The sequence below is a fragment of the Desmodus rotundus genome, chromosome 11, assembly GCF_022682495.2.
Source record: "Desmodus rotundus isolate HL8 chromosome 11, HLdesRot8A.1, whole genome shotgun sequence".
Classification (NCBI taxonomy): domain Eukaryota; kingdom Metazoa; phylum Chordata; class Mammalia; order Chiroptera; family Phyllostomidae; genus Desmodus; species Desmodus rotundus.
In genome coordinates this window covers 10665305-10692372 of record NC_071397.1, presented here as the reverse complement: position 1 = coordinate 10692372, position 27068 = coordinate 10665305, and the positions used below count along the sequence as shown (strand labels likewise).

The 27068-nt window shown below is 54.9% G+C and overlaps 1 protein-coding gene across 5 annotated transcripts in view; it reads right to left on the bottom strand.

Annotated features, from left to right (window-relative positions):
• Window positions 1-12800: 12800 nt before the first annotated feature.
• TMEM63B (transmembrane protein 63B) overlaps window positions 12801-27068 on the bottom strand; it is a 23503-nt gene continuing 9235 nt past the window's right edge. For all 5 annotated transcript variants that reach the window (XM_053913777.1, XM_024557687.3, XM_053913778.1 and 2 more), the window contains 19 exons: window positions 26843-26880; window positions 25703-25845; window positions 25553-25604; window positions 24966-25074; window positions 24335-24405; window positions 20955-21035; window positions 20350-20473; window positions 19581-19714; window positions 19301-19438; window positions 19029-19182; window positions 18111-18217; window positions 17775-17861; window positions 17524-17589; window positions 16284-16446; window positions 15619-15724; window positions 14455-14622; window positions 14110-14225; window positions 13873-13953; window positions 12801-13602 (listed from right to left, as the gene is read on the bottom strand). In XM_053913777.1, coding sequence (XP_053769752.1) covers window positions 13411-13602; window positions 13873-13953; window positions 14110-14225; window positions 14455-14622; window positions 15619-15724; window positions 16284-16446; window positions 17524-17589; window positions 17775-17861; window positions 18111-18217; window positions 19029-19182; window positions 19301-19438; window positions 19581-19714; window positions 20350-20473; window positions 20955-21035; window positions 24335-24405; window positions 24966-25074; window positions 25553-25604; window positions 25703-25845; window positions 26843-26880 — 2130 coding nt within the window. In that variant the 3' untranslated portion in view covers window positions 12801-13410. The remainder of the gene's footprint in view (window positions 13603-13872; window positions 13954-14109; window positions 14226-14454; window positions 14623-15618; window positions 15725-16283; window positions 16447-17523; window positions 17590-17774; window positions 17862-18110; window positions 18218-19028; window positions 19183-19300; window positions 19439-19580; window positions 19715-20349; window positions 20474-20954; window positions 21036-24334; window positions 24406-24965; window positions 25075-25552; window positions 25605-25702; window positions 25846-26842; window positions 26881-27068) is intronic.

The window sequence follows — 27068 nt, the reverse complement described above, 5'->3', positions numbered from 1 at the left end:
AAAATGGACAAAGGGCCCTGGCTGGTGTGGCTCAGTTGATCGAGTGCCGGCCTGCAAACCAAAGGGTCGTGGTTCAATTCCCAGTCAGAGCACACGCCCGGGTTGTGGGTCAGGTCCCCAGTAGGGGGTGTGTAAGAGGCAATCACACACTGATGTTTCTCTCCTTCTCTCCTTCCCTTCCCCTCTGGAGTGCAGGCCATGTGAGCGCACCCTCTTGCGCTAAGAATAAATAAGTAAAATATTTTAAAAAATGGACAAAGGGTCTGAATAGATACTTTTCTGAAGAAGATATATAAATGACCAATAATCACATGAAAAAAACGCTCAACATCTTTAATCACTAGGCAAATGCAAACCAATGAGATACCACTTCACACCCAGTAGGATGGCTATGATTAAAGACTGATGCTAGACCTGGCTGATGTGGCTCAGTGGATTGAGTGCGGGTTTGGGAATCAAAGGGTCGCCAGTTCCCTGTATCCCTCCAGATACATGGAGGCAACCAATCCATGTATCTCTTGCACATCGATGTTTCCCTCTCTCCCTCCCTTCCCCTTTGGGAAACAGTCTGGTGGCTCCTCAAACAGTTAAACATAGAATAACCATATGATCCAGCGATTACACCCCTAGGTATACATACACCCAAGAGAAATGAAAACACGCCCGTTTAAAACACCACACGACTGTTCATAGCAGCATGATTTACAATAGCCCAAGGTGGGAAAAAAACCCCGAAGCCCACGCGCTGCTGAACGGACAAATAAAACGAGGAACGCAACATGCAATGGAATAGTTTTCCACAGCGAAAGCGAATGAAGCACAGGCTACACCGCGGGTGCGCCATAAAAACGTGATGCTCGATGCTCACGAGCCAGGGGAAAGGTTGTGGAGGGGGACCTGTGGGACCAGTAGTGGCGCCTCCTTCAGATGAAGAGGGTCCAGGGAGGAGAGTGCAGAACATCGCGGAGAGGGACGAGAAAACATTCGGAAAGTGCCGTGTGTATCGCGCGATTCCAGTGATACGAAGGGCCCCGAGTAGGCCAGTCTATGCAGAGACGAAGTAGGCTTGGGGCAGCTGAAGGCTTGGGGGAATGAATGGGTGTGGGGTTTCTTTCGGGGGATGGTAATGAAAACGTTCCGAAATTGACCGTGGTGACGGTGGTACAACTCCGGGCAGGTACGGAAAGCCATTAAAGAGGGAGCTGTATGGTGTGTGAATCGTATTTCAGTAAAGCTGATTGGAAAATGACCCCCAGACCTGCGCCAGACACTGCCGTTTGGGGAGGGTGGAGACGACCGGGTGTGGAGTGTGCAGGCAGGAGGGCAGACGGCGGGGGCTGCTTGTGGGGCACGGCGGCTGAGTCTTGAGGGGAAAGGTCATGCCGGCTGAGGGGGCCCCAAGGCAGCAGGGCAACTGGGGCCAAAGGGCGCCCTGCCCGCACGTCCTCCTGCAGAGGGACTGCAAGCCGCTTGCACCCCTTCCTGAGGACAGCTCCACAGCTCCAGTACGTGGGATGGGCTCCCCTCTGTCACCAGCAGAGGCCCCAGGCGAAGAACGTGAAGGAGGAGGAGGAGGGGGTGAGACCATAGACTAGAGGTCAAGTCTGAATCCTTGTCCTGCCCTGTATGACCCGGGGGCCATCCACCCTCAGTCTCCCCACATTCTCAGCTGGCTCTGGAATAAGGAGGAGCTTAGGGGGAGGGGAGGAAGGATGTGGTCTGAATCAAACAGAGCCCAGTTCGGGCCAGCGTGTGGGAGGGATCCGAATGAGGAAAGGAAGGGGGGCAGCTACAGAGAGGGGCTGTCCAACGGTGAAACTGAGCCCACAGAGGGCTGAGTGCCTCCGAGGGAAGACCAGGGGTCTCCTTTTTCTTCCTCTGTCCAGCTGACAGACAAGAAGAGTTACAGCAGTGGGACCGAGTCCTGGGCCCCTGCTCTAGCACGTGGGCCCTAGGACAGGGCCGTGCAGTACCTCCACTCCGGGCACTCGCGTGGGCAATGAACAGAGGTACTGGCCACAGCACAAGGACCTCTCTTGGGTGCCCTTGGGGTACCTGGGGCCTGGAGGTGCCCAGCCCCACTGAGGGGAGTTCATTGGTCATAATGATTGGGGTGAATTTGCTGAAGAAGGACTTGGGGTCCTGTCCTTTGCCTCTTCCACAGACAGAGCCTATGGCTCGTGATGACAATATGTTAGTCATCCTCCCTCGGTTAGAAAAGTAACGAGCATTTACAAACATTGTAAGAATAATAGTTAACAGTGTTTGAGGACTTGCGTTTGATTATAAACATTTTATATGCACGAACTCATTGAATCCTCATGATACCCTTTTGGTTAGGTGTATCGTTGTCTCCCTGCTACAGAGGGAGAAACCGAGGCACAGAGAGGCTGATTTTCCTCGAGGCCGCATCCCCCTGCACACCCCTCCTTCAGGGCTTACTGATCGTAAGGAGAGCAACAAACACACCCAACATGTTGGGAGCACCTGAGAGCTTACCCACCTCCGCCCCTGGGTTTGAGCCCCTGGGTTTGAGCTCCTTGGAGCCACCCGGCGCTCATCCCAACCCGCCTTGGGAGTGTCTATTCTGTGCTGACTACGGAGGAGTCAGAAGTGAGCGCCCCCCATGGGGGACTCTGGGAAGACCCTCACTGGGCTGTCCCTCCTCAGAGTCTGCTCTGTGGGCCATAGAGACAGGGGGCAGGTGCCAGGGAAAGAGGCCACTCAGGCTGGGGATGATCAGGGAGGTTCTGGAGGAGTGACTGCCTCCTTTAACCTGCTCTAAGCTCTCCCACTCCCCTGAGGGTGAGTGCACTGTGAGGTCCTGGCTCTGGAAGAGTCAGGGCTGGGGAGCAGGGAAGTGGGTGGCTGGAGCCAGAATCTGGGAGTTCTTCCTCCTGCCCTTTCCCTCCATGGTGCCTCTTCCAACCCAAGCGCTCTGGGCTTCTCTTAGAAACTCCTTCCCACTCCCTCAGCCTGGAGGAAAAGGAATAGGGTGTGTGTGTGAGTGTGTATGGAATATAAGTGTATGTCTGTGAAGTGCAAGAGTGTGTGCCTGTGAAGTGGGTGTGTCTGTGAAGTGGGTGTGTGTCTGTGGAATACGTGTGTGTCTGTGAAGTGTGTGTGTGTGAGTGAGTGTGGGAGGGGATACGTGGCTCATTTTTTTGCCTGCAGAGCCAGGGGAAAGGTTGTGGAGGGGGACCTGTGGGACCAGCAGTGGCGCCTCCTTCAGATGAAGAGGGTCCAGGGAGGAGGGTGCAGAACATCACGGAGAGGGACGAGAATCGACAACTGGTCTGTCTCATTGCTTGGTCCTTCCCAGCGTGGCTGGCAGGGCAGGAACGACTGTTTCGTCTGACCCAGGAGCCACCCGGGGCCCAGAGAATGCAGGTCAGTGGTTATCAGCTGGGGAGGGCCATGCCCCCAGGGAACGCTTGGGAACGTCTAAATACAGTTTGGTTGTCATAGCTGGGGAGCGGGGTCGGGCGCTACCGGCATCCCACGGTACCATCCTACAGTGCGCAGGACCCCACGACAAATAACTACCCTGCCTCAGGTGTCGAATGTCAAGGTTGAGAAACCTGGGTTAACCAAGTGCCAAGGACACCCACAGAATAGGGTGAATGGGCCGTCCCCAGGAGTGGGTGTGCAGAGCTCTCCTGGGGGTCTGGGGGGACCACAGAAGGTGCTGGTGCCAAGAGAACATCGGGGGTAGACAAGGCGATGAAGGTTAAATCTCACTTGCCTCGTCTCCCTGGAGCCCCCCACCCCTGGTCTGCACCCAGCTCAAGAAGCCATTTGCTGATCTTCCTGATTGCAGACCTTGCTTGAGATCCCGTGTATCTGTGCCCGGGTCTGAGTTCCTCACTCAGCGGCTGGCAAGGCGGGGTCTTGGTCTCTCTCTCTCTCTCTCTCTCTCTCTCTCTCTCTCTCTCTCTCTCTCACACACACACACACACACACACACACACACACACACACACACACACAGAAGTTACCAAAATGTCTCCAGAGAAAGTGACAGGCCCAAGCTCTGTCATGTGGGCTAAGCAGGGGCATGCGCAAACTGAGACAGACAGACGAGGCAGGCTACATGTGGGAAGGACAAGCAGATGGCCTGAGCACGAATCGGTAGGAAGCCTTCTGTCCTGGCGTTTGTCTGGTCTCCCTCATCAGACTGGGAGTTGTCTCAGAGCCTGGAGGCTGCAGCTGTGCCCGCCCCTGCCCCCAAGACAGGACCGGCAGATATATGGACAGCGGAGCCCGCACAGCTGGGAGGACATGAAGATGTCTGGACTTCTCGGTTGGGGAGCTCCTGAAGGGCCAAGACCGGGTTGGGGTCCTTTCCTAGGGTGAGGCCTACACTTCCGGGGCTCAGGCAGATGTGGGGGCCGGAAAAGCCCGGAGGCAGGGGTGCCCTCCGACCACTGGCCTCCCACCCCTCAGAACAAGGCTCTGCCTGCTCCCTCCCTCCCCCAGTGCTGCCCCCCAGCCCCTGGCCCCCCAGTCCTGAGGTCTGGTCCCAGTCTTCCTATGTAAGCCTGCTCTTGACCTTCTTAGGGTCCAGACTTTTTGTTCCGAGGGCCTGCTTTTCTAGATTGGGGAGAGTGTCTCTCTGTTCCCCAAGCTTTATGTCTTTGTTGCTGGGGCAGTGGGTGACCGGTCCCTCTCCTCTCTCCAGCAAGACCAGGAGAAAGGGGCCCTGTGGTCCCAGCAGCAGCCGCCTGTGTTTTCCCAAACTGTCTGAGGAAGAGGCTCAGCTCCTGCTCCTCGGGAGCATCCAGCCTGAGGACGAGTCACCCTGGAGGGGACACAGCCCCTTTCCTGGTGGAGGTCACAGCCTGCATCAGTCGGACAAGCCCCCACCAGCGCCTACCTGAGGAGTACAGCATTTTGGTGGCTTGTACGGTGCTTGACAGTTGAAGGTTCTGCAGGGAGGGAAGGAGGACCCCCACCCCCACTCCTACCCAGAATTCTCCAAGCGCAGTGGGGTTCCAAGGTCGGTGGCACATTTTAACAGCCGCCTTTCTTTACTCCTCCTTCCCACTGGTCCCCCACAGGCTGGTGCAGTCAGGAATTCAGCCCCTTTCAATCTCCTCGGTTCCCACCCACCAGCCTGAGGGCCATTTTCCTGCAAGGATGGGAACTCAGCACCTCCAGCCCAGGTGGCCTCTGCCAGGCAGCCTGTCCTTATTGTACAGGGTGGGGCAAAAGTAGGTTTACAATGGTTTGTATGGAAAATAATACAGTAATTAAGAAATAATAATACAAGAATAAACTGTTTTGTGTACTCACAAATGTAAACCTACTTTTGCCCCACCCTGTATATCTAATCAGGACCAGTCCTAGTCTCTCCACTTCCACCCAGGCCTTCCAGGAAGGGGTCGTCCCTGACACCCCAACCTGACTTTTTATCCTGAAAGCCTCCTCATTTCCAACGCTACTGACACAGCGTTCTCCGTGTCTCTGTGCCTTCACATGGCATTCTCCGTGTCTCTCCTCCTCCGCTTCTTCTTCCTCTCCTTCTCCTCCTCCCTCTTTTCTTCTCCTTCTTCTCTTCCTCCTCCTTCTTCTTTTTTAGAGGAAGAGAGAGAGAGGAACATCAATGTGAGAAAAAAACATTGATCAGTTGCTTCCCGTATGTGCCTGTACCAGGGATTGAACCCACAACCTAGGTATGTGCAGTTCCAACCAGGAATTGGGCCTGCAACCCTTTGGCCACAGGATGGCACTCCAACCAGCTGAGCCACACCAGCCAGGGCCCTCTCTTCCTCTTACAAAGACACCAGTTGTACTGGTTTAGAGACCTACCCTAATCCAGTGTGACCTCATCTTAACTCATTACTTCTGCAACGACCCTATTTCCAAATACAGTCACCTGCTGAGGCACGGGGCGTTAGGGCTTTAACATATCTTTCTTGGGAGATGCATTCCACTCATAATACTCTCCTTGGCATGGTTAGGTCCCTGGCCTGACTGTCAGGCCTCCCCATGGGACACAGTGAGCTCTGAGCTGGGAGTTCTGCACTGTAGTACAGTTTTTTAAACATAGATTTTATTGATGATGCTATTACAGTTGTCCCATTTTTTTTCTCCCTTTTATTCCCCTCCAGCCTGTACCCCCCTCCCAACAGCATCACCACCCCCACCCCCCCTAGTTCATGTCCATGGGTCATACATATAAGTTTTTTGCTTCTCAATTTCCCATACTATTCTTAACCTCCCCCTGTCTATTTTGTACCTACCATTTATGCTTCTTATTCCCTGTGCTTTTCCCCCCGGTCTCCACCCCCCTCCCTGTTGATAACCCTCCATGTGATCTCCATTTCTGTGATTCTCTTCCTGTTCTAGTTGTTTGCCTAGTTTGTTTTGTTTTTTAGGCTCAGTTGTTGATAGTTGTGAGTTTGTTGTCATTTTACTGCCCATAGTTGTTGATCTTCTTTTTCTTAGATAAATCCTTTTAACATTTCACATGATAAGGGCTTGGTGATGATGAACTCCTTTAACTGGACCTTATCTGGGAAGCACTTTATCTGCCCTTCCATTCTAAATGATAGCTTTGCTGGATAGAGTAATCTTGGATGTAGGTCCTTGTCTTTCATGACTTTGAATACTTCTTTCCAGCTCCATCTTGCCTGCAAGGTTTCTTTGGAGAGATTAGCTGATAGTCTTATGGGAACTCCTTTGTAGGTAATGTCTCCTTTTCTCTTGCTGCTTTTAATATTGTCTCCTTATCTTTCATCTGCGGTTATATAATTATGATGTGCCTTGGTGTGTGCCTCCTTGGGTGCAACTTCTTTGGGATTCTCTGGGCTTCCTGGGCTTCCTGGAAGTCTATTTCCTTTGCCAGATTGGGGAAGTTCTTTTTCATTTTTTTGGAGCTTTGATCTGTTCTTTCATTTGGGCCAAATTTGTTTGTCTGGGCCAGCCTGTTACGTTTTAAGGGGTGGAGCCTTAGGTATTCGCCAGGGCGGGACAACTCACGTTGCTGTATGTGGGGGAGGGGTCTGAGAGGGAACAATGCCGCTTGCTCCGCTCTCGGCTGGCTTTTAGTCACTTCCCAATACCCACAAGCAAATTGGGCCCTTCTGGTTCTGATTCTGGGCGGGCGGGTCTGTGTACATTGTAGGACCCTGTGGGTCTCTCCAACAAACTCTCCTGTGAGGCTGGCAGTTTCTCCTGCTGTGGCAATTCCCACAGGTTTTTATGGTCAGAGGTTTGAGGCTTTATTTCCCTGTGCTGGAACCCTGGGTTGCATGGTCTGTCTCACGCCCTAGTCATTCCTCCTGGTTTATCCAGTGGTCCCCTTGCTACAAGTCCTTTCCTCCTGGCTGCCCATCTCCGCCCCTCCTACCAGTCTGAATGAATATTTCTTCTTTAACTCCTTGGTTGTCGGACATCCATACAGTTCGATTATCTGTCAGTTCTGGTTATTTTTGTTTTTAAATTTGTTGTTGTCCTTGTTTTGGTTGCGTGAGGAGGCAAAGTGTATCTACCTACACCTCCATCTTGGCTGGAAGTCTGGAGTACAGTTTTATAGTACAGAATGCAGGGCTGTTGAGGATGGACACTGTCGAGCTTGTCCCCGTGCCCCTCAGCCCTGCCAGGCGGTGCATCAGGCACAGGGCAGACACTCAGACAACTGAATGGAATCCCATAGCCTTGTTCCAAGTGGACCTTGGGCAAGTCCTCCCTTCCTCACTGTGTGGGTCTCAATTTCCTCATCTGTGAGAATACAAACTAGTTTATTAAGTTCTTATTATGCGCCAACCACGACTAAGAACTTATTACTTCTTACACCTTAAAACAGCTCAAGTACATGGTATCATTATTCCCCTTTTGTAGATGAGTAAAGTGAGGTCCGGATGTGACATAATAGAAAATATATATTTGGTTCCTGCCCTGGTTCCTGACACAGAGCTCCTAAATCCCTTAGAATTTCCTGAGTCATAGGAACATCTTTTGTTCTAATGAGGTGACTCTTGGAGGCCTTCTGGAAAACCTCAGGATGGGGGCTGGTCACCAGAAAGACCAAGCCATGATCAAAAGTTTAGAACTTTCAGCCCCACGCTCTATCCTCCAGGGGAAGGGAATGGGGCTGGAGATTGAGTTAATAATCTATCATGCCTAAACACAAGATGGAAGGAAAGATAAGCATCAAATGAAAAGCAGTTATGGTCCCTGGCCGGGTAGCTCAGTTGGTTAGAGCATTGTTCTGATATGGCAAGGCTGCCGGTTCAATCCTCAGTCAGGGCACATCCAAGAAGCAACCAATGAATGCATAAATAAATGGAACAACAAATCAATCTTTCTCTGTCTCTCTCAAATCAGTAAGTAAAACATTTTTTTAAAAAAAAAGAAAAGAAAAGCAGTTACGTACAGAATGAAGAGAGAAAAAGAATAGAGGTAACAGAGATGGAAGCTAAACCCAGGACCTGAAGCATCCCTATCATGTAGATTAGCGTTTTTCAACCAATGCGCCACAAGAATTTTTAAAACATGCAATACCTGATGATTCAGTCAAGGGCACCGACTTCTTTCCCCCTAGATTGTCAAATAAAAACCGTGACAACAGACAGCACAACGACAGCCATCTGGTGTGAATAAATCAAAATTGCACCTATTTTTTGTCAGGTTGGCAAAAATATTTTTTGGTGTGTCGCAAAATTTTAGTAATTTGTTTACATGTGCCATGAGATGAAAAAGGTTGAAAATCGCTGGTGTAGGTGCTAATGATGCGTGTTAATCACTTAGTAGCCATCTCAGTCATCCGGGAGAGAGAGACTACATTTACATAGCTTTTGTTTAGCTTTTTTAAAGATTTTATTTATTTACTCTTAGAGCAGGGGCGGGGGGGGGGGGGGGAAGGGAAGGAGAAAGAGAGGGAGAGAAACATCAATGTGTGGTTGCCTCTCATGCACCCTTTACTGGGGGCCTGGCCTTCAACCCAGGCATGTGCCCTGACTGGGAATTGAACCTGCGGCCCTTTGGTTCACAAGCCCCACTCAATCCACTGAGCCACAGCAGCCAGGGCTATATAACTTTTTAAAAAATCCTCACCTGAGGATATGTTTATGGATTTTTAGAGATAGAGGAAGAGAGAGAGAGAGAGGGAGAGAGAGACAGAGAGAGAGAGAGAGAAACATGGATGTGACAGAGAAACATTGATTGGTTGCCTCCCATACGTGCCCCTGACTTGCAGCCTAGGTGTGTGCCCTGACTGGGAATGGAACCCAAAATGTACGTGATGACGCTCCAACCAACTGAGCAACCCCGCCGGGGTGACAAGTACATAATTTTTATTACAGTATATTGTTACTTGTTCTATTCTATTTTCAGTTATTGTTGTCAGTCTTTTACTGTGCCTAATTTATAAGTTACCCTTCATTGTGTATAGGAGAAAACAGAGTATGTAGGGTCAGTACTGTCTGCAGTTTCAGGCATCCACTCACCGGGGTCTTGGAACATGTCCCCCATGGATCAGGGGGACAACAGGTGTAGAATACAGTAAGTCAGTTACAATGCTCTTGTCACCAGGAACCAATATTTTCTTTCTCCTTTATTTTAAAGGTTTTATCTATTTATTTTTAGAGAGAGGGGAAGGGAGGGAGAGAAGCATCAATTGGTTGCCACTTGCATGCCCCCAACTGGGGACTTGGCCCGCAACCCAGGCATGTGCTCTGACCGGGAATCAAACCAGTGAACTTTTGGTTTGCGGGATGATGCCCAACCCACTGGGCCACACTGGTCAGGGCCAATGCTTTCCTTGGAAGAGTCAAAGACATGAAATCAAAGGAGTAAAAAGAGAAATCTATCATGCTTCCGTGGTGAAACCTCCATGAAAAGCGCTAAAATGTCAGGGTCAGAGAGCTTCTGGGTTGGAGACACATGCACTTGCTGGGAGGGTGGGACGTCCCAGCTCCACAGGGACAGAAGCTCTGCGGTCCCTTCTGGACCTCACCCTCTGCACTTCTTTGTCTGGCTCCTCATCTGTACCCTTTATCATATCCTTATATAGTAAACTGCCAAATGTAAGTAAGTGTGTCCCTGAGTTCTGTGAGGCATCATAGCAAATTATTGAACTTGAGGAGGGGATTATGGGAAGCCCTATTCATAGCTGGTCAGTTGTGATTTGTGTGAAGTGAGGTCAGTCTTGTGGGACTGAGCCCTTAACCCATGGGACCGGATGCTGCCTTCAGGTTGACCGTGCCAGGACTGAACTGGACACACAGCTGGCGCCTGGAGAGTTGGAGGGTTGGTTGGTGTGGGAAACGTGCCCACCCATTTGGTGTCAGATGTACTTTGTGTATAAAGGACAAGAGTTCTTTCTGAGCGGTATGAGACCCTGGTAAATGGCTGAGCCAGGGTTTGAACCTGAAGCCTCATCCCCTATCTATTATCTTCTGCTGGCCCCAGTTGTAAAGAGAGGAAGTGAGGTGGACTTTGGGGCTCCCTGTGGCCTCCATCTTCCTTCAGTGATTCCACCACTGTGCCTCCCGGCTCCTCTGCAGCACCCAGCACGGAGCTGGGAGCTTAACCCCTGCTCAGGGAATGTTTGCCAAATATCTGTGTTGTAATTCCACCTCTTGACCCGGGTTCTGCCCATGAAGAGGTGCCAGGAGCAGGTGTGGGTGAGAGCAGGCGTTCTCCTCCATTCCACCCTGGGGCGGGGCTCTCCCAGGACCTTTGCTCCATCTGCTGCTTGGGCATCACCTGAAATTTCACATCTGAAAACACTTGAACTTGGCTTTCAACTCAGGTCCTTCTAGAAGGCCCTGTGAGGTGGAGTCAGGGGAGACCCTCCCTCGAGGGAAGGGGAGGCATGTGGGCAGTGAGGAACCAGGAGGTCTAGGCTGCCCAGAGGCCCAGGCTGAGGTCTGTCCAGGCAAGTGACGGTGATGTCTTCATGGGCCACGGCGCTTGGTTCAAATCACTCCTGACTGCTTCTTTATTTTTTTCCTTTTCCCCCCAAATGTTTTATTTACTTATTTTTAGAGAGGGGGATGAGGGAGAGAAACATCGATGTGAGAGAGAAACATCAACTGGTTGCTTCTTGTATGCACCCTGATCCGGGACTGAACCGGCAACCCAGGCATGTGCCCCTGACCGGGGATCAGACCAGCAACCCTTTGCTTTGCGGGATGATGCTCAACTAGCTGAGCCACACCAGTCAGGGCTCTTGGCTGCTTCTTAAAGCCTGTTCTCTGGTCCCCCACCCTAGGCCCAGTGGCTCCTGCAGCCCTGGGACTTGATCTGATCTATTCGTGAAGTCAGAGGCCAGGACCACCCAGCCTTTGCCTCAGCTGTATTCGGCCCACCCCCGCCCACAGCCAGCCAGCAGAAAACACTGGCCCTCCAAGCTGTGTTTGCTGTGTGGGGGCACCTCTCACCGCAGGCACCATGTGCTTCCTGCCCCTCACTGGTGCCTGGGCAATCGTTACGGGCTTTTTACCTCATTTGCTGTCCCCACTGTTTGTTGTGTCCAGGACTCTAAGACACCTGCTTCTCCTCCACTGAGCTCTCTTCTCCCCTCTGGGAGTTCCTTAACTCACTTTTTTTTTTTTTTTTTTTTGCGGGGGGTGGGGATCCTGCTGGTAGGTGGAGGGTGGATAAGAGGGCACTCCGGGGATTTAGGGGTTACCTGGTCACACCTCCTGATTTTATTTATGAGAGAACAGGTCCAGAGAGGAGAGTTGGCTTTCTCGGGGCCGCATGGAGAATTAGTAATGGAAGCAGAGCTGGGCCGTGTCCTGGCCCCTGCTGCCACGGTGCACACTCTCGGGTGTGTGCGGGGGTGGTGGGGGGCGGGGTGGTGACCACGCAGCTCTGTGGGTCTCTGGAGGGTGGGCTGAAGCAGTCACGGGAACTTGTCAGAGAAGGTGAATTTGAGTTGGGTCTTAGAGGATGAGTAAGACTTGAGGGAGGGTGGGGAGGGGGCTTTTTCTGGAGGGTTGTGGACACTCCTGCGGGGTAAGGGATAGATGTGCTGGGGGCCAGCTCACTGAGACATTCGCGACCGGTAAGATTGCCCCCAGGCCGGTCACCTTGGGCAAAGCCCAAACTCTCCCTGGGACTCTGTCCTCATCCAGGAAAAGAGCAATACCACGCCTGCTTTGTAGGTGCTGTGCATGACCATGGCAGCAAACAAGGGTTGGTGTTTGCTGGGTGTGCATCATGTGCCTGGTACTGGGCCCAGTGAACTCCTGACATGTCTTACGTAACCTCCCCGGCAGACCTGTCCCCACTCAGGCAAGCTCTCTGCGTAAACGCTCTGAAACATGACAGCCATTTAGCATAATCCCAGGCACATATTAATCACTCAATAAAATGTAGTCGTGTTGACAACAAACAACAGAATTTGGCTGACTATGGTGGCCCTGCTTTCTTGCCTCTTCCCCTCCAGAGCAGCTGCTGAGCCCCTTCCTGGAAGCCGCTGTCCTGGAATCTTCCTCCTCCAGGAAGTCTTCTGGGACCAGTGTAGAACTTGTGGCTTTTCCTGACCTATCTCCACTGAATCTGTTTCATTTGCGTGGCTCTCGGGGATTCCGAATGTTGGCTTGTGTCCCTGTCCCTCAGTCTGAGTGGTCCCACAGTTGCCTCAGGGCAGGGGTGGAGGCAGAGCTGGCAGGTGCAGGGAGAGGGGCAGCGTTATCCCAGCAGGCACCTCCCCCGAGACCCTCCCTCCCGAAGTGTCCGGCCCAGGGTCACACGGGGACTCCAAACAGCTTCTCCAGCCCCACAGAATGGCGGCAGGGCCCCTGCCAGGTGTCCGGGGCAGTGGCACAAACCGGACACGTGTCTCAGAGCTTTTCTTTCCATTTTTATTTTAAAGGAAAAAAAGAAAAAAAAAAACAGTGCAAAAACCCATTGTCCAGTGTCAGCTATGCCCACCCCCCACCCCAGGTCGCCCCCCTGGCTCGGGCCTGACTCTTCCTCCCACTTGGCACCCCGTTCCCTCTCATGCAGCCCTTAGGGGCTGGAGGCTCCCCTTCCCTGGAGTGCCAGGTCCCAGGGGCACTTGCGGGGAGGAAAGAACCCGGGACTGCCCTGATCCACCTGAACGCCCCCCCAGGTCTCCAGCCACGGCACCAGGTGCCCATCTTGGCTCTCATTAACCCTTTACTGACCACACTACTAGCCTGGGGGGGGCACTGATCTTGGGGAACTCTGTCCACACCCCTCTGCCCCGGGACCGGCTCGGGGCTGTCCTCACTGAGGTTGGGGTCTCCTCTCCCACTCTGTGATGGGGGAGAGCAGCAAAACGCCCAGGTTTAAATACCTTAATGAAAGCAAGGGATGGGGGAGGAAGGGGTTTTAGATCTAATAAATTATTAGTGTTTCCTTTTTTTAGTGTCCGTGGGGGTGGGGTGGGGTGGGGCAGGGCGTGGCCTCCAGGGCCCTTCCCTCCCCTTACTGGTGAATCTCGTTCTCTATGAGGCTGTCCTCGCACGACTGGAAGTCTGTGTCTGTGAGGCCATCAGGTGGCATCAGCAGCTCCTCATCTTGGGACGAGGATGATGGGGGCTCGTCCCCAGAGCTTCCAGGACCCCCGTCCCCATCCCCGTCCACCTCTGAGTCCTGCAGCACCTGAGCGATGTATTTCTGAAGGGGGAAAGGAGTGAGGCATGTGGGTGGGCAGCTGCCCCTTGTGGGTAGGTGGGATGGGCAGTCGAAGGGCCTACAGGGGAAGGGACATATGCCCTGCCCAGGGGAGGCGGGCAGCCCTGTGAAGCCAGGCTTCTCCCTGCCCCTCTTCCCCACAACAGTGGGACAGGGGACAGGCTTTCCTTTCTGGAGGATAATGGGATACCCAGCTTTGGGGCTGAGTCTCAGAGGCCCCTCCCCACCCTTGGCTATGAGTGGGGCACTTACCGCAGATTTGGGGACAGCGGCAGCAGTGGGGGGCCGTCCATTGCTTCTGGAGTCCACGGCATCTGTCTCTGTGTGCTCAATCTTGAGGGGCCCGGAATGAGTCAGGGGTTAGCAGGAGTGCCCTTTCCGTCAGCCGCAGTCATGGCCGCACACCGCCCCTGCCCTCAGCTCCCAACCGTCCCCTCACCCCTGCACACCCTTGAGCTTCTGCCATGCCCTGCCCCCCTCGCCCCACACCTTGTAGTTGTGGGCACTGAGGTATTTGAAGTGTCCGAAGCAGACGTGGCAGAGGCAGATGACAATGGTGATGACCAGGACGACGAATGTGAACATGGACGTGGGGGCTAGGAACCCTGTTATGGAGGGGCAAAGAACGGGGCTGCTACCTCTCCCCTGGGCCCCCCAGCCCCACGTGGCTCCCTTCTGAATGCAGTCCCACGCTCCCAGGTGCTGCAGCCTCTCCCAGGCCCCTTGTCTGCAGCCTCTCTATCACAGACCTTCCGGGGGCCTGCTCTGCCTTGACTCTGGAAGGAGGCCCCTCGGCCCCCACCCGCCCCCGCTCCCCGTGGGGAGGGGCCTCACCCGTGCGCATGGTGGAGAAGAAGAGCAGCCAGAAGAGGCAGAGGATGGGTGCGGCCACCACCTGGTTCACAGCCCCCGAGTGGATCTTCTTGTCCAGCTTGGCCGGCAGGTAGGCGTAGTAGAGATTGTACCTGTCTACCAGGTGCTTCAGCAGCATGTACATGAGCCCTGGGAGAAGCCACATGGGCCCTAACCTCGGAACCAGTGCCGACAGACCACCTGTGTCCACCACAGGTTGTCCTGGTCCTTCCGAGGGCTGGCCTCCCTTCTCCTGCCTCAGCCCCACACAGGATAGGGCCCCAAGCCTCCTGCAGGACCAGACCTCCGCTTCCTCTGCTTCATCCCCTCGATCTGCAGCCCCTCAGTAGCAATTCTATTAGAAATCCATTCGCTGGATTCAATGGATCAACAAGCATCCTGTTAATATCCACACTTTTTTTTCTACCCCTGTTCCTAAATAGACGGGCATAAATTAGGCAGTAAGGTCTGTTTTCCAGGAGACTGAGGGAATGGAACTTTTGGAGGAAAACAAGGTTAGTTTGGGAGTTTGGAGCCTTCAGCAACCAGGAAGCGTGGTTAAGGGGCTGGGATGTTATCGGGGGGAAAGTAGAGACCACTAGTGGGGGCAATAGTTGAAGAGGCTGCTGAACTGTGGAGGAAGAGGGACTCGCCTAATCGCATTGCTGGGCTAGGCCGCAGGGCATCTCCACGAGTGGTGAGGACCCTTCCCCACCCTGGGGTCCGAGTGTCTCTCCTGAGTTTACAGGGCTTTGTACAAATGTGCGCATGGACCCCGCGTGGACGTGTGTGTGCGTGTGTGTGTGCGTGCGTGTGAACACTTTAGAGGGTATGTGATGTGTGTCCCAGTATGCAGTTGAGTGAAGGCCCAGTATACAGTTGAGTGTGGGCGAGTATGGTCATGTTGGGGTGACTTTGCCCAGGGGTCCAGCGCAGCAGGTGGGTCCAGCCTGAGCTGAGATGGCTTTTCCCCTCCTCCCCCCAGGCCGGGTCCCAGATTGAGCCAGGATCCGGGCGGGAGGCCCAAGCGGCCGGTCTCCCAGCCAGGGCCCTGTCCACTCGGGGTGGCCTGCCTTACTGGAGTGGAGCGGGCAAGGCCCCGGGTCCCCCCGAGCAGGGCCCAGGTCCCGGCGCGGCGGTGCCTACCGAAGGGCACGATGATGGGGCAGGTGATACTGTAGGTCATGACCACCGTGAAGACGCACATCATCCAGGCGTAGGCTGCGCCAAACTGGAACTCGTAGGCCTGATGCTGGGGGGGAGATGGGCAGGAGGGGGGCTCAGGGAGGGGAGGGGCAGCCTGGAGGGGCAGAGGGCAGATGGGAAAGGAGAAGGGCCAGGAAAGAAGCAATAGGGAAAACGAACCCAATGTCCAGGGTAGGGCAGGGCAAAGCAGGCGGAGAGAGGAGCTGTGGCTGAGAAGGTGGTCAGGGTGGATAGTGACAGGGCATGGGGGTGGGGCCTTCAAGGGGTCAGGGGCTGGCAGAGAGGTGGGCTCGGGAGTGGGATGCCCAGAGCCCTTGTGTGAGGTTAGGGCCCAGGGACCCTAGGTGTAGGGACCTGGATCTCCCCCAACTCCCATCACAGAGCACTAGACTGTCAGAACTGGCCAGGGCCTTCAGGGTTATCTGTGTCAACCCATCGCCGTGCACATGGGAAAATTGAGGCCCAGATGGGAAGGGGATAACCCAGGGCTACAGAACTGCACTATCTCGCACCCATAAGCCCCACACCCTAGCACACTGCTGCTGTTCCTGGTTGGGCCCACCAGGGGGGCGCTGTGCGAGCCGAAGCGGCCCCGTGGCCGTTACCCGCTTCACGTTGCGCCTCTCCGCCGCGGAGCGCGCCAGGCAGAGCCGGATCATGTACATGAGCAGGCCCGGAATGCGCAGCAGGTCCATGGCGTTGCCGATAAAGGCAGAAGCAATGACGTAGTTCACGAAGAAGGCGCCGTTGTCGGGCAGGAACACGCACCTACGGGCACCAAGTGCTCCAGCATTGCACCCTTGGGTGGCTGCCCGCCCACTACCAGCATGACAGGTACCACACTTTCATCCCCAACGTGCCTTGTGAACAGCCACATGTCCCCAGCTCACCCCCGAGCACCTGGTGCCCCAGTCCCCCCCGAGTGTTGACACACCTCACACCCTCACTGTGCGTGGACATGACCTGAGAGTGTGAGCTCAGAGGCACCCTGAGAACCTGTGCCCCATAAAGACCCATGGAGAGAGTGCCTGAGACCCCTAGAGCCAGCAGTATTCAGGGCATCTGCCCAAGATTTCCATAGCAACCCTGTGAAATCCCCCAAAGATCCCTGAGGGTGTGTGAGCCCCAGGAACACCAAGGTGGCTCTCTGCTTTAGGTCTTAATCCAAAGTCACCTCCAGAACACAAGCTCCAGAGAGCCTCCCCTGGAGATCTTCAGAGTGAAGAGCCAGGATGCTCGTGACCGTAAGTGGGAGCCCAAGATTCCTACAGATGGCCCAGAGCAAGACCCCTGGAGCTTGCACCCACATTTCAGCCATGGTACGTGCCCCCTAAGACACTCTCACAGGGATCCCCAGAGAAGGGGCCTCAGAAATAAGCACAGTCACACCTCTGAATAGGAGCCTGACACTTGAGAAGTGTGCCCTGAACTTGCGCCCTGTAAGTGTCCCAGAGTCCCCCATAGATCTAAACAGCGATCTCCAGAGACCCTCAGGGGTACCTCTAGGAACCCCAGGTCACTCCTACAGCATGACCAAGATCCAACCCCCAAAACTCCCAGAGTTCGTCCCAGAACCCTCACAGAAACCCTCGTGTGGGGGCCTCAAATACACCTTCAGGGTGACCTGGGAGTGAGCCCCAACATCGCCCCGGGAAACTCCCAGGTATACACCCGAGACTCCCTGTGAGCCCTCTGGGGTGACCTGCCAGCCTGTGGGGTAAGCTCCTCTCTCTCCCCACTGCAGGGGCAGGGAACTGTATTGCACCCTCCCCCGGGGAAGGAAGTGTCTCTCAAGCATACCCACCCCTCCATGCAGTCTCCTTCCCTGGGGGCCCCGTCACTCACTCAAACCGAATAGCTGCCTCAGCCAAGAATTTCTTGTCAAAGAGCCAGCGGAAGAAGAGGTCCAGGCTGGAGAGGAGGAGAGGGGTGGTGGGGGCTGGAACAGGGATGGGAGTCCCCGCCAAGAGCCTCTGAGGATGCCCCCTAAACACGGGGTGCTTGGATTGGTAGGGGACGTGGGAGCCTGAACCACTCCCTCTCCCCGTCCTGAGACTCCCCCCGCCCCAGCTCCCATGCCTTCTCTTTGGACCCACCTGCTCAGTCCCAGCGAGGGCAGGAGCAGCACCATGAAGATGAGGAAGGTGTAGCACTTGTGCATGGTGGTCCTGTTCTCTCCGGAGCTAGGGAGGGGACACAGGGGCAGAGGTCAGGTGGGCCGGCCCCCATGCTGTTCCCCAGCCAATTCAGTGTTCCAGGAGGGTCCCCTGGGCAGGGGGATGCTTTCCAATGTGAGGATGCTGACACCATGCCTTTCCTGCCAGCTCTGGGACCCCCAGGGCAGGGAGCCGAAATGGCAAAGGGCTGCCCAATGGCATGGGTGTAGTTCTTGGGCGCCAAAGCAAGGCACCATGTATGTGGAGGGGTCTCACCGTGTCCAGTGGGCTTCAAAGAAGGCAGAGTAATAGACGATGGTGGGGAGCAGGGCTGAGAAGCACCACAGCAGCAGGGTGGGGAAGAACTGGGTGATGATGGGGTTCTGCGGTGGGATACAGGACGGGGATGAGTCAGGTGAGGGCAATCTAGTTGGCCCAGCTTGCTTTGCTTACCTGCCCTCCCCCACTGAGCCCTGGGCCCCATGGCTCTCAGGGCCCCAGGTTAGAAGTCCAGAGCATCTGGAGGCCAAGGGTTGAGGGTGGGGGCCAGGGCTGTATTTGCAACCCCAGGATGAAACATGTTAGTTAGCCATTTGCTAAGCCCTACTCTGTGCCAAGCACTGATCATGTACATTACATTATTCCTCACAACAACATTATCCCATTTTGCAGATGAGCAAACTGAGGCTTACTAGATTGCCCAGCTAGTAAGTAGTGGCGTGGGGATTTGAACGCAGAAATTCTACGTCTTATCTATTGTGCTATCATCATTCAGTGATTTTCAAACTACCTTTCTTTGAACTGAGTGGCAGGAGGGGTGAAGGGCGACCAGGTGAAGTGGCCCCCCACCCTACTGCCATCTGTGCAGCCTTGCTTTTCCATACCGGGTTTCAGGTAAGACTCCTTTTGATAAAAGCTTTAAGTTTGGAAGCCAACTACCTAGTCTGAACCTTCCATTCTTCTGTTGAGGAGAACGAGGGGTGAGAAGGGAACTATCCGAGGTCACGTGGTCAGTTAGGACTGGGCCTGGGCTCTCTCTTTCCTGGGGTCTCTGTAGGTGTTTGCACGTGCAAGGGTGGCCTCTCCTGGGGGAAGGTGGCAAGGAACCCAAGGGAAGAAACACAGTGGGATTTGCAGCCCCTGGTTGTGTGGGAGCTTTCTGCTGGGGCAGGTTGCAGTGGGATATGGACTCACGTTGAGGTACTCCACGGGCTTGGTGACGTTGAACTTGTCCATGGTGGTGATGATGATGGCCGGGGTGGTGAGAAAGAAGAGGAGGATGAAGAGGACGACGTTGATGACTAGGCAGCGCAGCCACCAGATGAAGCCGCGTATGGAGAGGTGCTCCCTGGAAGGCCAGGGAGGCAGTCATTTCAGACACTCGATGCCCTACTGGTGACACCTAGGACACCCCCTCCCTACCCACTGGAGCCCACCCAGGCCCATGAAGCCTGCCCTTTGCTCACCAATAGATGTTCTGGGGGTCTGGGGCGTAGGACACGGTCCAGTTGGAAATGTGCAGGGACTCGCTGCAGGACGAGGCGCGTGGCTCCCCGCGGCAGGTGCAGCCCTGGCATTTACACACGTTGAAATCCTTCAGGATACTGTGGGGATGGACACCAGTTATCGCAACACCAGTCGATGGGGACCCGACTGCTGACAGCTAGCCATGAGTGCGGGGGCCTGGGAGCCCCGGACTGGTCACGGGGACTGGGGCTGGGGTGGGCAGGCTGGAGGGAGGCTCACATGGCAGTGATGGTCTCATTGTGGAAGGTGACAAAGGCCATGCCAAGAGGCTTCTCGTTCACCTTCTCCTTCTCCCGCTTGTAGTCCTCCTTCAGCTTCTGCTCCAGCTTCGTGTAGTACTCGATGGCCTCCACCTGCGGGGAGGACGAGGCAGGCTCTGGGCAGAGAGCTGGGCTGGTGCCCGCGGACCAGCTGCACTCACCCGGACCTTCCTACGGGCCAGGCACTGCTTAAGCTCTCTCTGTCTCTCACAACAAGCCTATGAGGTAGGTACGATTAACCCCATCTTACAGATGAGGAAACAGAGGCACAGGGCAATCAAAAAACTTGCCTAAAGCCACAGAGCCAGTATGTACGGCACAACACTGTCCTCTTGGCTGACCTCTTCTGATTCAGGGTTTGAAAATTTGGTCACTGTAGGAACAGGGGACAACCCAACAGTGGGAACAGGGCTTCAAGGGCTATAGGAACAACAGGTGGAGAGCCACTGAGAGAGGGGCTGCGCCCTGGGCCTGGCCCCGGCTCCAGCTCTGGCCTTAACTCCTCTGGGAGGCAGCTTGCCTTTGGGTGCTTATGTGCAGGGCCTGTGTGTTTGTGTGTGTGTGCGTACACACTGACAGGGGGTGGGACATGCACCATGGAGAGCATCCGTCTCTGCTGTGATCTGTTTCCTCAGGCCCTTCCAACTCCTCCCCGTGCCATCAGGAGCTCTGGGGCCCTGAGGTCTGTGCAGAGGCCGGGCATGCCCCTTGGCCAGCCCACCTCGTACCTGCTCACAGCCTCGAACCACACAGCAGCAGAGGTGACCACAGGGCTTGGGGTTGATCATAGTGGGGACATTCTCTTTGCTTTGGAGGTTTGTGAAGTACTGCTTTCCCCGCTCAGCCTTCTTCCTGTGGAACCCAAGTGCCCAGTCACATACTGCCTGGCTGGGAGGACCAGTGGGGAGGCCAGCTCAGGGGTCATTAGTTCACTCCCCAAGCTCCAGGGTATCTTGCTCTTGGGTTTGTTTGGGATGCATGGTTCAAACATGTCCCCATTCCGGGGTCCCAGTGTCTCCCTACCCATCCCTTGGAGACCAGAAATTCTTGCTACAGTCTGGCCTCAATTTCTTATACTGTAGTTGAAGAAGGTCTGTTCTCAGATGGGGTAGGGATGGTGAGCCCCTTTACTTCTGCAACCAGCTCTGACCTCCAGGCCTTGCTCTGTCCAGAGCTGAACTGATAAGCACTCCAGGGGCTGAATTAAAGTCAAATGCCCCAGGGAACACCCAGAAAGGGAGCCTGCCTCCTCTTCTGCAGCCACAACACCCTCCACAATGGGCAGGGGGCCCTCAGGTGTCACCCTCCCACCTCCAGTCCCTGTCCCCATCACCTCTCTGCATCAAGGAACATAAGGCGAGCCACGTTGTAACATGGGCGGGCTTCCAGAACCGTGCAGTTGGGGTAGGCCTCCCTGAAATACAGTCTACCGTCATCTTCTGCGGGGACCCTCCCACCTGCCCCCAACTTTCATGCATGACCCCATCATCTTCAAGACCCCCCCCATTTCAAGCTCCCTCTTTCTTTGCCTATAAAAACGAGAGTTCCTCCTCCAATAAAACATTGAAATTCCTCCTTGTGCTCATCTGAGTGGGGGTAGTATGTGTGCAGAGGCGTGGGAAGCTGTGTGAGCACAGTGTGGGCCGATGACCCAGGATATGAGCACACCTGCGTGGTGCTAGGGCAGCCGCAACTGTGGTCTGGTTCTCGTCCACGGCTTTGAACTTTAAGTTGTCCACGGCTTTGAACTTTAAGTTGGGAGAACCTGTTTCTACTCATGGGTTGTTCCCTTTACCCTGTTCCCAGAAGATCTGGGTATAGGCCAACACTTAGGCTTGACTATGAACTGACCCCAACCAACCCACAGTCTACAGAATAATCTCTGCCCCAAGACCAACCAGAGATTGATCCTGAACCCTGACCTGAGATAGACCTCTAACCCCAGACACTGATCCTTTACTCTGACCCAAACTGATCCACAACTCAGACCAAAGACTGACCCTCTAACCCTGACCAAAGATAGACCCCAACCTTGACTTGAGACTGACTAGAGAGACCGTTCCTGACTCTCAGTACCTGGTCCCTGGCTGGGCTCGAGGGCTACCTGCTGAGTGCACCTGCTGAGTGCGGGAGCAGTTCCCTTTACATTCTGATCACACCCTGCCCCTTGATCTTAATCCGTAATCTAGGTTTAGCCCTACTTAAAAAAAAAAATCATGCAGTGGATTGAGCACCGGCCTGCGAACCAAAGGGTCACCAGTTTGATTCCCAGTCAGGGCACATGCCTAGGTTGTGGGCCAGGTCCCCAGTAGGGGGAGCTCAAGAGGCAACCCCACACTGATGTTTCTCTCCCTCCCTTCCCCTCTCTAAAGATAAATAAATAAAATCTTTTAAAAAAATTTTTGAAGCACCACTAAGTGTTAAAGATGCACTAGATACTGCTTTCAAGTAACAAGATAAACTGCACAAAACCATGAAAATTTGGAAACTGAAACCTGATGGGCTTCCTGAAAAGCACTTCCCAGACCTTTTCCCTGATGGTGATGTTCTCAAACCATTGTAGGAATCCTCTTTGGAAGGGCCTCACCACCCTGTGACAGGGTGAGCCCTCGTTCTCACTCAACTGATCTCTAACCCCTTAACGCCCAGCACACAGGCTCCCTGGTTTTGCACACAGAATATTCCCTGACTCTGCTGGGTCAGTCCTCCAATCCAGACAGACCCCAGGCCCGGACCGCAGCCTAGCCAAGTACTGTCAACTAGCCCAGGAGCTCCATGAGGGCAAGGCTGCCTCTTGTATTTTACCACGTACCCATGACTGAGCCCACAGCTTGCACATAGTAGGTGCTTAATAAACATGTATGTGCCGAATGATTTGATCAATGAAATGGCTATTCCATGATACTCATTCCATTGATTCCCCAAAGCTCCCATTAAGACCAGTCCCCCCATCCCCGCTTATAGGCTAACCACCAATTTTAATCACAGACTATTTCCTAAACAAAGCCACAGAAGACCAATCCCTGAAAGACAGCTTGGACTGTGAGCTCCCCACGGACAGCCCCCATGTCTGGTTCTTCCTTGTCTCCCTGGTGTGACGCACGTAGTAGGTGCGTAACGAAGGTGTGCTGCATAAATGAAGGCTTGGCTAGTGGGGTTCACTCCCCCAGAGCATGCGAGTCTCTGCTCAACGGTCCTGCTGTCCGAGCCCACAGCCCCCACCCCACCCCGCCCCATCCGAACACCCTGCCTGAGTCCTTCACACTGCCCTTCTTTCTGCTCTGGTTTTCCTCTTTGCACCTACGGCCTCTCGACACAGTGTCTGCTGCTAGTTCACTTGTTCATGGTCCTCCCCGGCCCACTGGGGCCCACTGGAAGTAAGAGGATGAGGGCAGGGGCTTCTTCTTTTCCGCTGACTGTTACTCCCCAGCTCATACTCCAGTGCAGCCACAGCGCAGCGCAATGGACATTCGTTTCTACAGGACTTGTCGGTACAAGCTAACAGCTGATTCAACTGGACAGTAATGTTAGGGGTCACCTAATTCTGAGCATGCACTATCCTTAATCTCAGACTGCCCCCTAATGCTGATCACAGCTTGAGCTCCAGCTAGGACCCCAAATTGTTCTCTCAGCCTGACGGAGTTTGATTTAGTTTGGACTGTTGTTCTGGGAATTGTATGGGGGCGGGGCCTGTTTCTCACTGATTTCTGCCTGGCGTGTAGAAGGCGACTAATAAATGCCTGCTGAATGAGCTGAGTGTTTATCTACCAATGCCGATCGCAAAGCCATCATTCTCCTGTAACGCGGAGGTGTGGAATCTGACCCTGCCCAGGCGCTGGCTCTCGATGCTGTCCTGGTCCAAAACAATGCCTGACCTCCAGTCCTGGCCAGCTGACAGTGAATCCAGGCCTCACCGAATCCCCACCCTGACCAGAGACGGCCCTGACTCGGACCATCAATGTCTCTTATCAAGACCACTGGCCAACTCCTAATTCTGACCCCAGACCAATCTTTGATTGGACCTTGGACTGGCTCCTAAAGATGACCTCCATACTGTGGGCCCCCGAGAGTTCAACAGCCTTTTATTCATTTGTATTGTCCCGAGGCCTACCACAGGGACTTACGCCTTAGCACCTGAGAAAGTCTGCTGAATAGACAGATGAGTATACGCTAGGACCCCTAACCCTGTACACAGACCGTTCTGGCCGCCTGGGACCCCTTCCCACTGAGACACACTTCCAGAGTTGAAAAGAACCTGAGGGGACACACGGCCCAGGTGCTCTGGGGCTCCCTGATGGCCCACTGGGAGTAAGGAGCTTCTCCCTGCCAGTCTACGTACACACTCCAGAATGTCACATATCATTTTGAAGAAGCCATATACTGTGGACCCTTGGGCGACAACCCGTGACCCAGTTTGAGCCGGAGAAGGCGGCGGGGGTTGGGCAGGGGGGCACTGTGTGGGAGACTGGACTCACTGCTCAAGTATTTCAAGTATTTCTCTTGTGCTCCTAGAGATGCCTCTCGCCCAGTGCAAGTGTTGGGCTGCCCTGGAGCCAGAGAATTCTTTTGTCTAACCTCTACCCTCGCCATGGCCCAGACCCCTGAGTGAGAGGAGTGAGAGGCATGTGAGGAGGCGGGTCTTGGGAACTGAAAGGCAAAGAAGGGTCTGCAGGGCCTAAGGTTGGGGGTGGGGAGGTAGGAGTGGCTACTCACTCAAAATGCTTCTTGATCTTTTCTGACTCTGCGTATTTGGAGATTCCATTGATGAAGAGAGTCCGCTTCACCTGGAGTGAGAGGCAGGTGAGAGGGGCCAGAAGACATAGGGAAGGGGTGGGGAATGGGGGAGCAGAGAGGAGCAGAGAGGGGTGGCAGAGGCCTTGGGGACTTTCTGATAAAAATCAGGCAGTGAGCCAAATGAAAGAGCCGTCTGGCCCCTTGTGTCTGAAGGAGTTGGGGGAAGACCCAGAGCAGTGGTTGGCATGGAGTGTGGGCATTCACCGCTAGCTTAGTGGGTAAGTTTTACTTCATCCATTATCATAGGGAATTTTACTACCGCACCCCCCACCACAGCTGCTTCCCTAGTGCCAGGCATAGCACGGGGGCTTTCCGCGCATTGCCTCACTTCACCTCCCCTCCAGCCTCGGGAGAGGCACTGTTGTTGTGTCACTTGTCAGAAGAGGAAACCAAGGCTCCAGGAGGTGACAGACTTAGAGTGTGGGAGCTCCTGAGCTGCTGGGCCAGGACTCAAACCAAGCTGGCCCAACTCTGGGGCTGACATAGCTCAGAGCCGAGGCAGTAAGGGCCGGGGGAAGGGCAGGGCAGGCCGGGGCCCTGCCCCGCTCACCAGGTCGTCCTCCTTGTACCGCATCTTGGACGTGTGCCTACGCATGCTGTAGACGGTGAGCAGCAGGTACAGGAAGGCGAAGGAGGTATGCAGCCATAGCAGGTTGTTCCTGGATGGAGCAAAGGGTACGGAAGCCTCAGGGGCTAGGAACACCCCCAGACCCCCCCAACCTCCCGGTGCTCATTAAATCCTAGTCTAGGGCCCCTCTGCTGCCACCAGTGTTCTGGAACTGACAACCCACAGGGTGGGCCCCACACCCCACATCCCCTAGACCTGAAGACTGTTCCTTTCCAACTGAAATGCCCCAGAGGTCATCTCTTCACTCCCTACCCACTGGCTACCCTACCTGCCTCCTGCCCCGTGTCAGCCTCGCCAGCCCAAGGCCGCACCGTCCTCTTCTCTATCTGGTCACCCCTGGCAATCCACAGCAGGGTTCCACCCCTTCTGTTTCCAACCCCAGCTCTCAAGGCACCACAGCCTCCACCTCAGCCACCTGTCCCCCGAACACGCCCCCTTTCCTCCCCTCTTTGTCAGGGCCCAGACCCTGACACAGACCCGGGCCTCACCGACCAGCTCCTTAAACTTACCCTGATTTCAAGTTGGCAATGGTGGTTCTCCCAAAGCTGTAGGCATTGTTCTCTGGGGGGTGGAAAAAGGGAAAGGCCGATGGTGGGGTCAGGGCCTGTCCCCTCTCGCCCCCTCCTCTCTCTACCCCACCCACCCTGGCCCTCACTGACCCAGCAGGTCCCCTGAGAAGTTGACGGGCAGCACGATGCCTACGGAGAGGACGCCCACGACAACCAGCAGCCCGATGATGTGCCTCTGGAAGGACAGGTAGTGCACGGCATCGCCCCCACATTTGTCCCGGATCTCATCATCCCTGCGGTGCAGCCGGACGAAGGAGTCAGGTGAGGACCAGGGCCGCAGAGGGGCCGCCACGCCTCGCCTGCCCTTACCCACCCCCTACCCACATCCACCATAGCCCCTGCCAACCGGGCAGCAGTGTGGCGTGGAAATGGGGTCTCTGAGTCCCATATTTTCTGGGGAGAGGAAAAGGAGGGAGAGGGGGAGGGGGAAAAAGAAGGATGCAGGAGAAGGGGATGAAAAGGGGACAAATAGAGAGAAGAGGAACAGCAGAGGGGAACAGGAAGTTGGGAAGGAAGGTGGGAGGGAGGAGTAAAAGGAGCAGAAGGCTTTGAAGAGAAAGAGGAGAAATAAGGAATGGAGAGAAAAGGGAAAGGAGAGAGGACGATGGAAAAAGGGAGGTCAAGGCAAAAGGGGGAGGAATGGTGACAAGAAGAGGCGGAAGCAGGAGGCTGGATGGAGGTTTGGGAAACAGAAGCACCTCATGGGTGCTGGTGCAACACAGTACACGGTACACTTGGGGGGGCCCTGGGGGCCGGTGCTGACCTGTCCGGCTTCCTGCCTCTCTCAGCGCTCACTGCCTGCCTGCCGCACTCTGGCTTGATCTCCTGACTTCTGCCTGCCGGACACTGGCTCTTGCCTGCTGCTGGCTGGCTGCTCCCAGCCTGCCTGCTGCCCCTACCCGCTGGCTGCATGGAGGCTCTGAGGTGGGGGCTCCAGCCCCTGCTGTCAGGGCGGCAGGGGCAGGGAGAGCTGTGGACAGAGCAGGGCTTCCCAGGCAGTGGGGTGCTAGGAGACCATGGCAGGGGTGGGGGGTCAAGTGAAGCCAGCTCAGGGGCAGCAGAGGCCAGGACCCCAGGGCCTGGCCCCCTGGAGTGGGGAGGGAGAAGGGTGCTGGGCTGGCTAGGAGCCCTAAGGCCCTCCAAGCTGCTGGGCTTTGGATTTTGTCGGGAGATGACAGGTTCTGAAGTTTCTCTGTTTCTTTCTTTACAGCCTGAAGACCATTCACTTACTTTATCCTGAAGATGGCTGTCAGCCAGGAACAGAAACCCTGGGGGGACAGAGGGCTGTCAGCTGTGGCCCCAGCCCCACCCCGAACCTCCCCTTGCCCCTCAGGTCCCACTCACCCTGGTGCAGCTTCCACAACCCCCCCACAGAAGACAGTTCACCCCAGAGAGGGAGACAGAGAAGGTGTCAGCCTTCGAAGAAGAAAAGGACCAAGGCGAAAGTCTGTACACT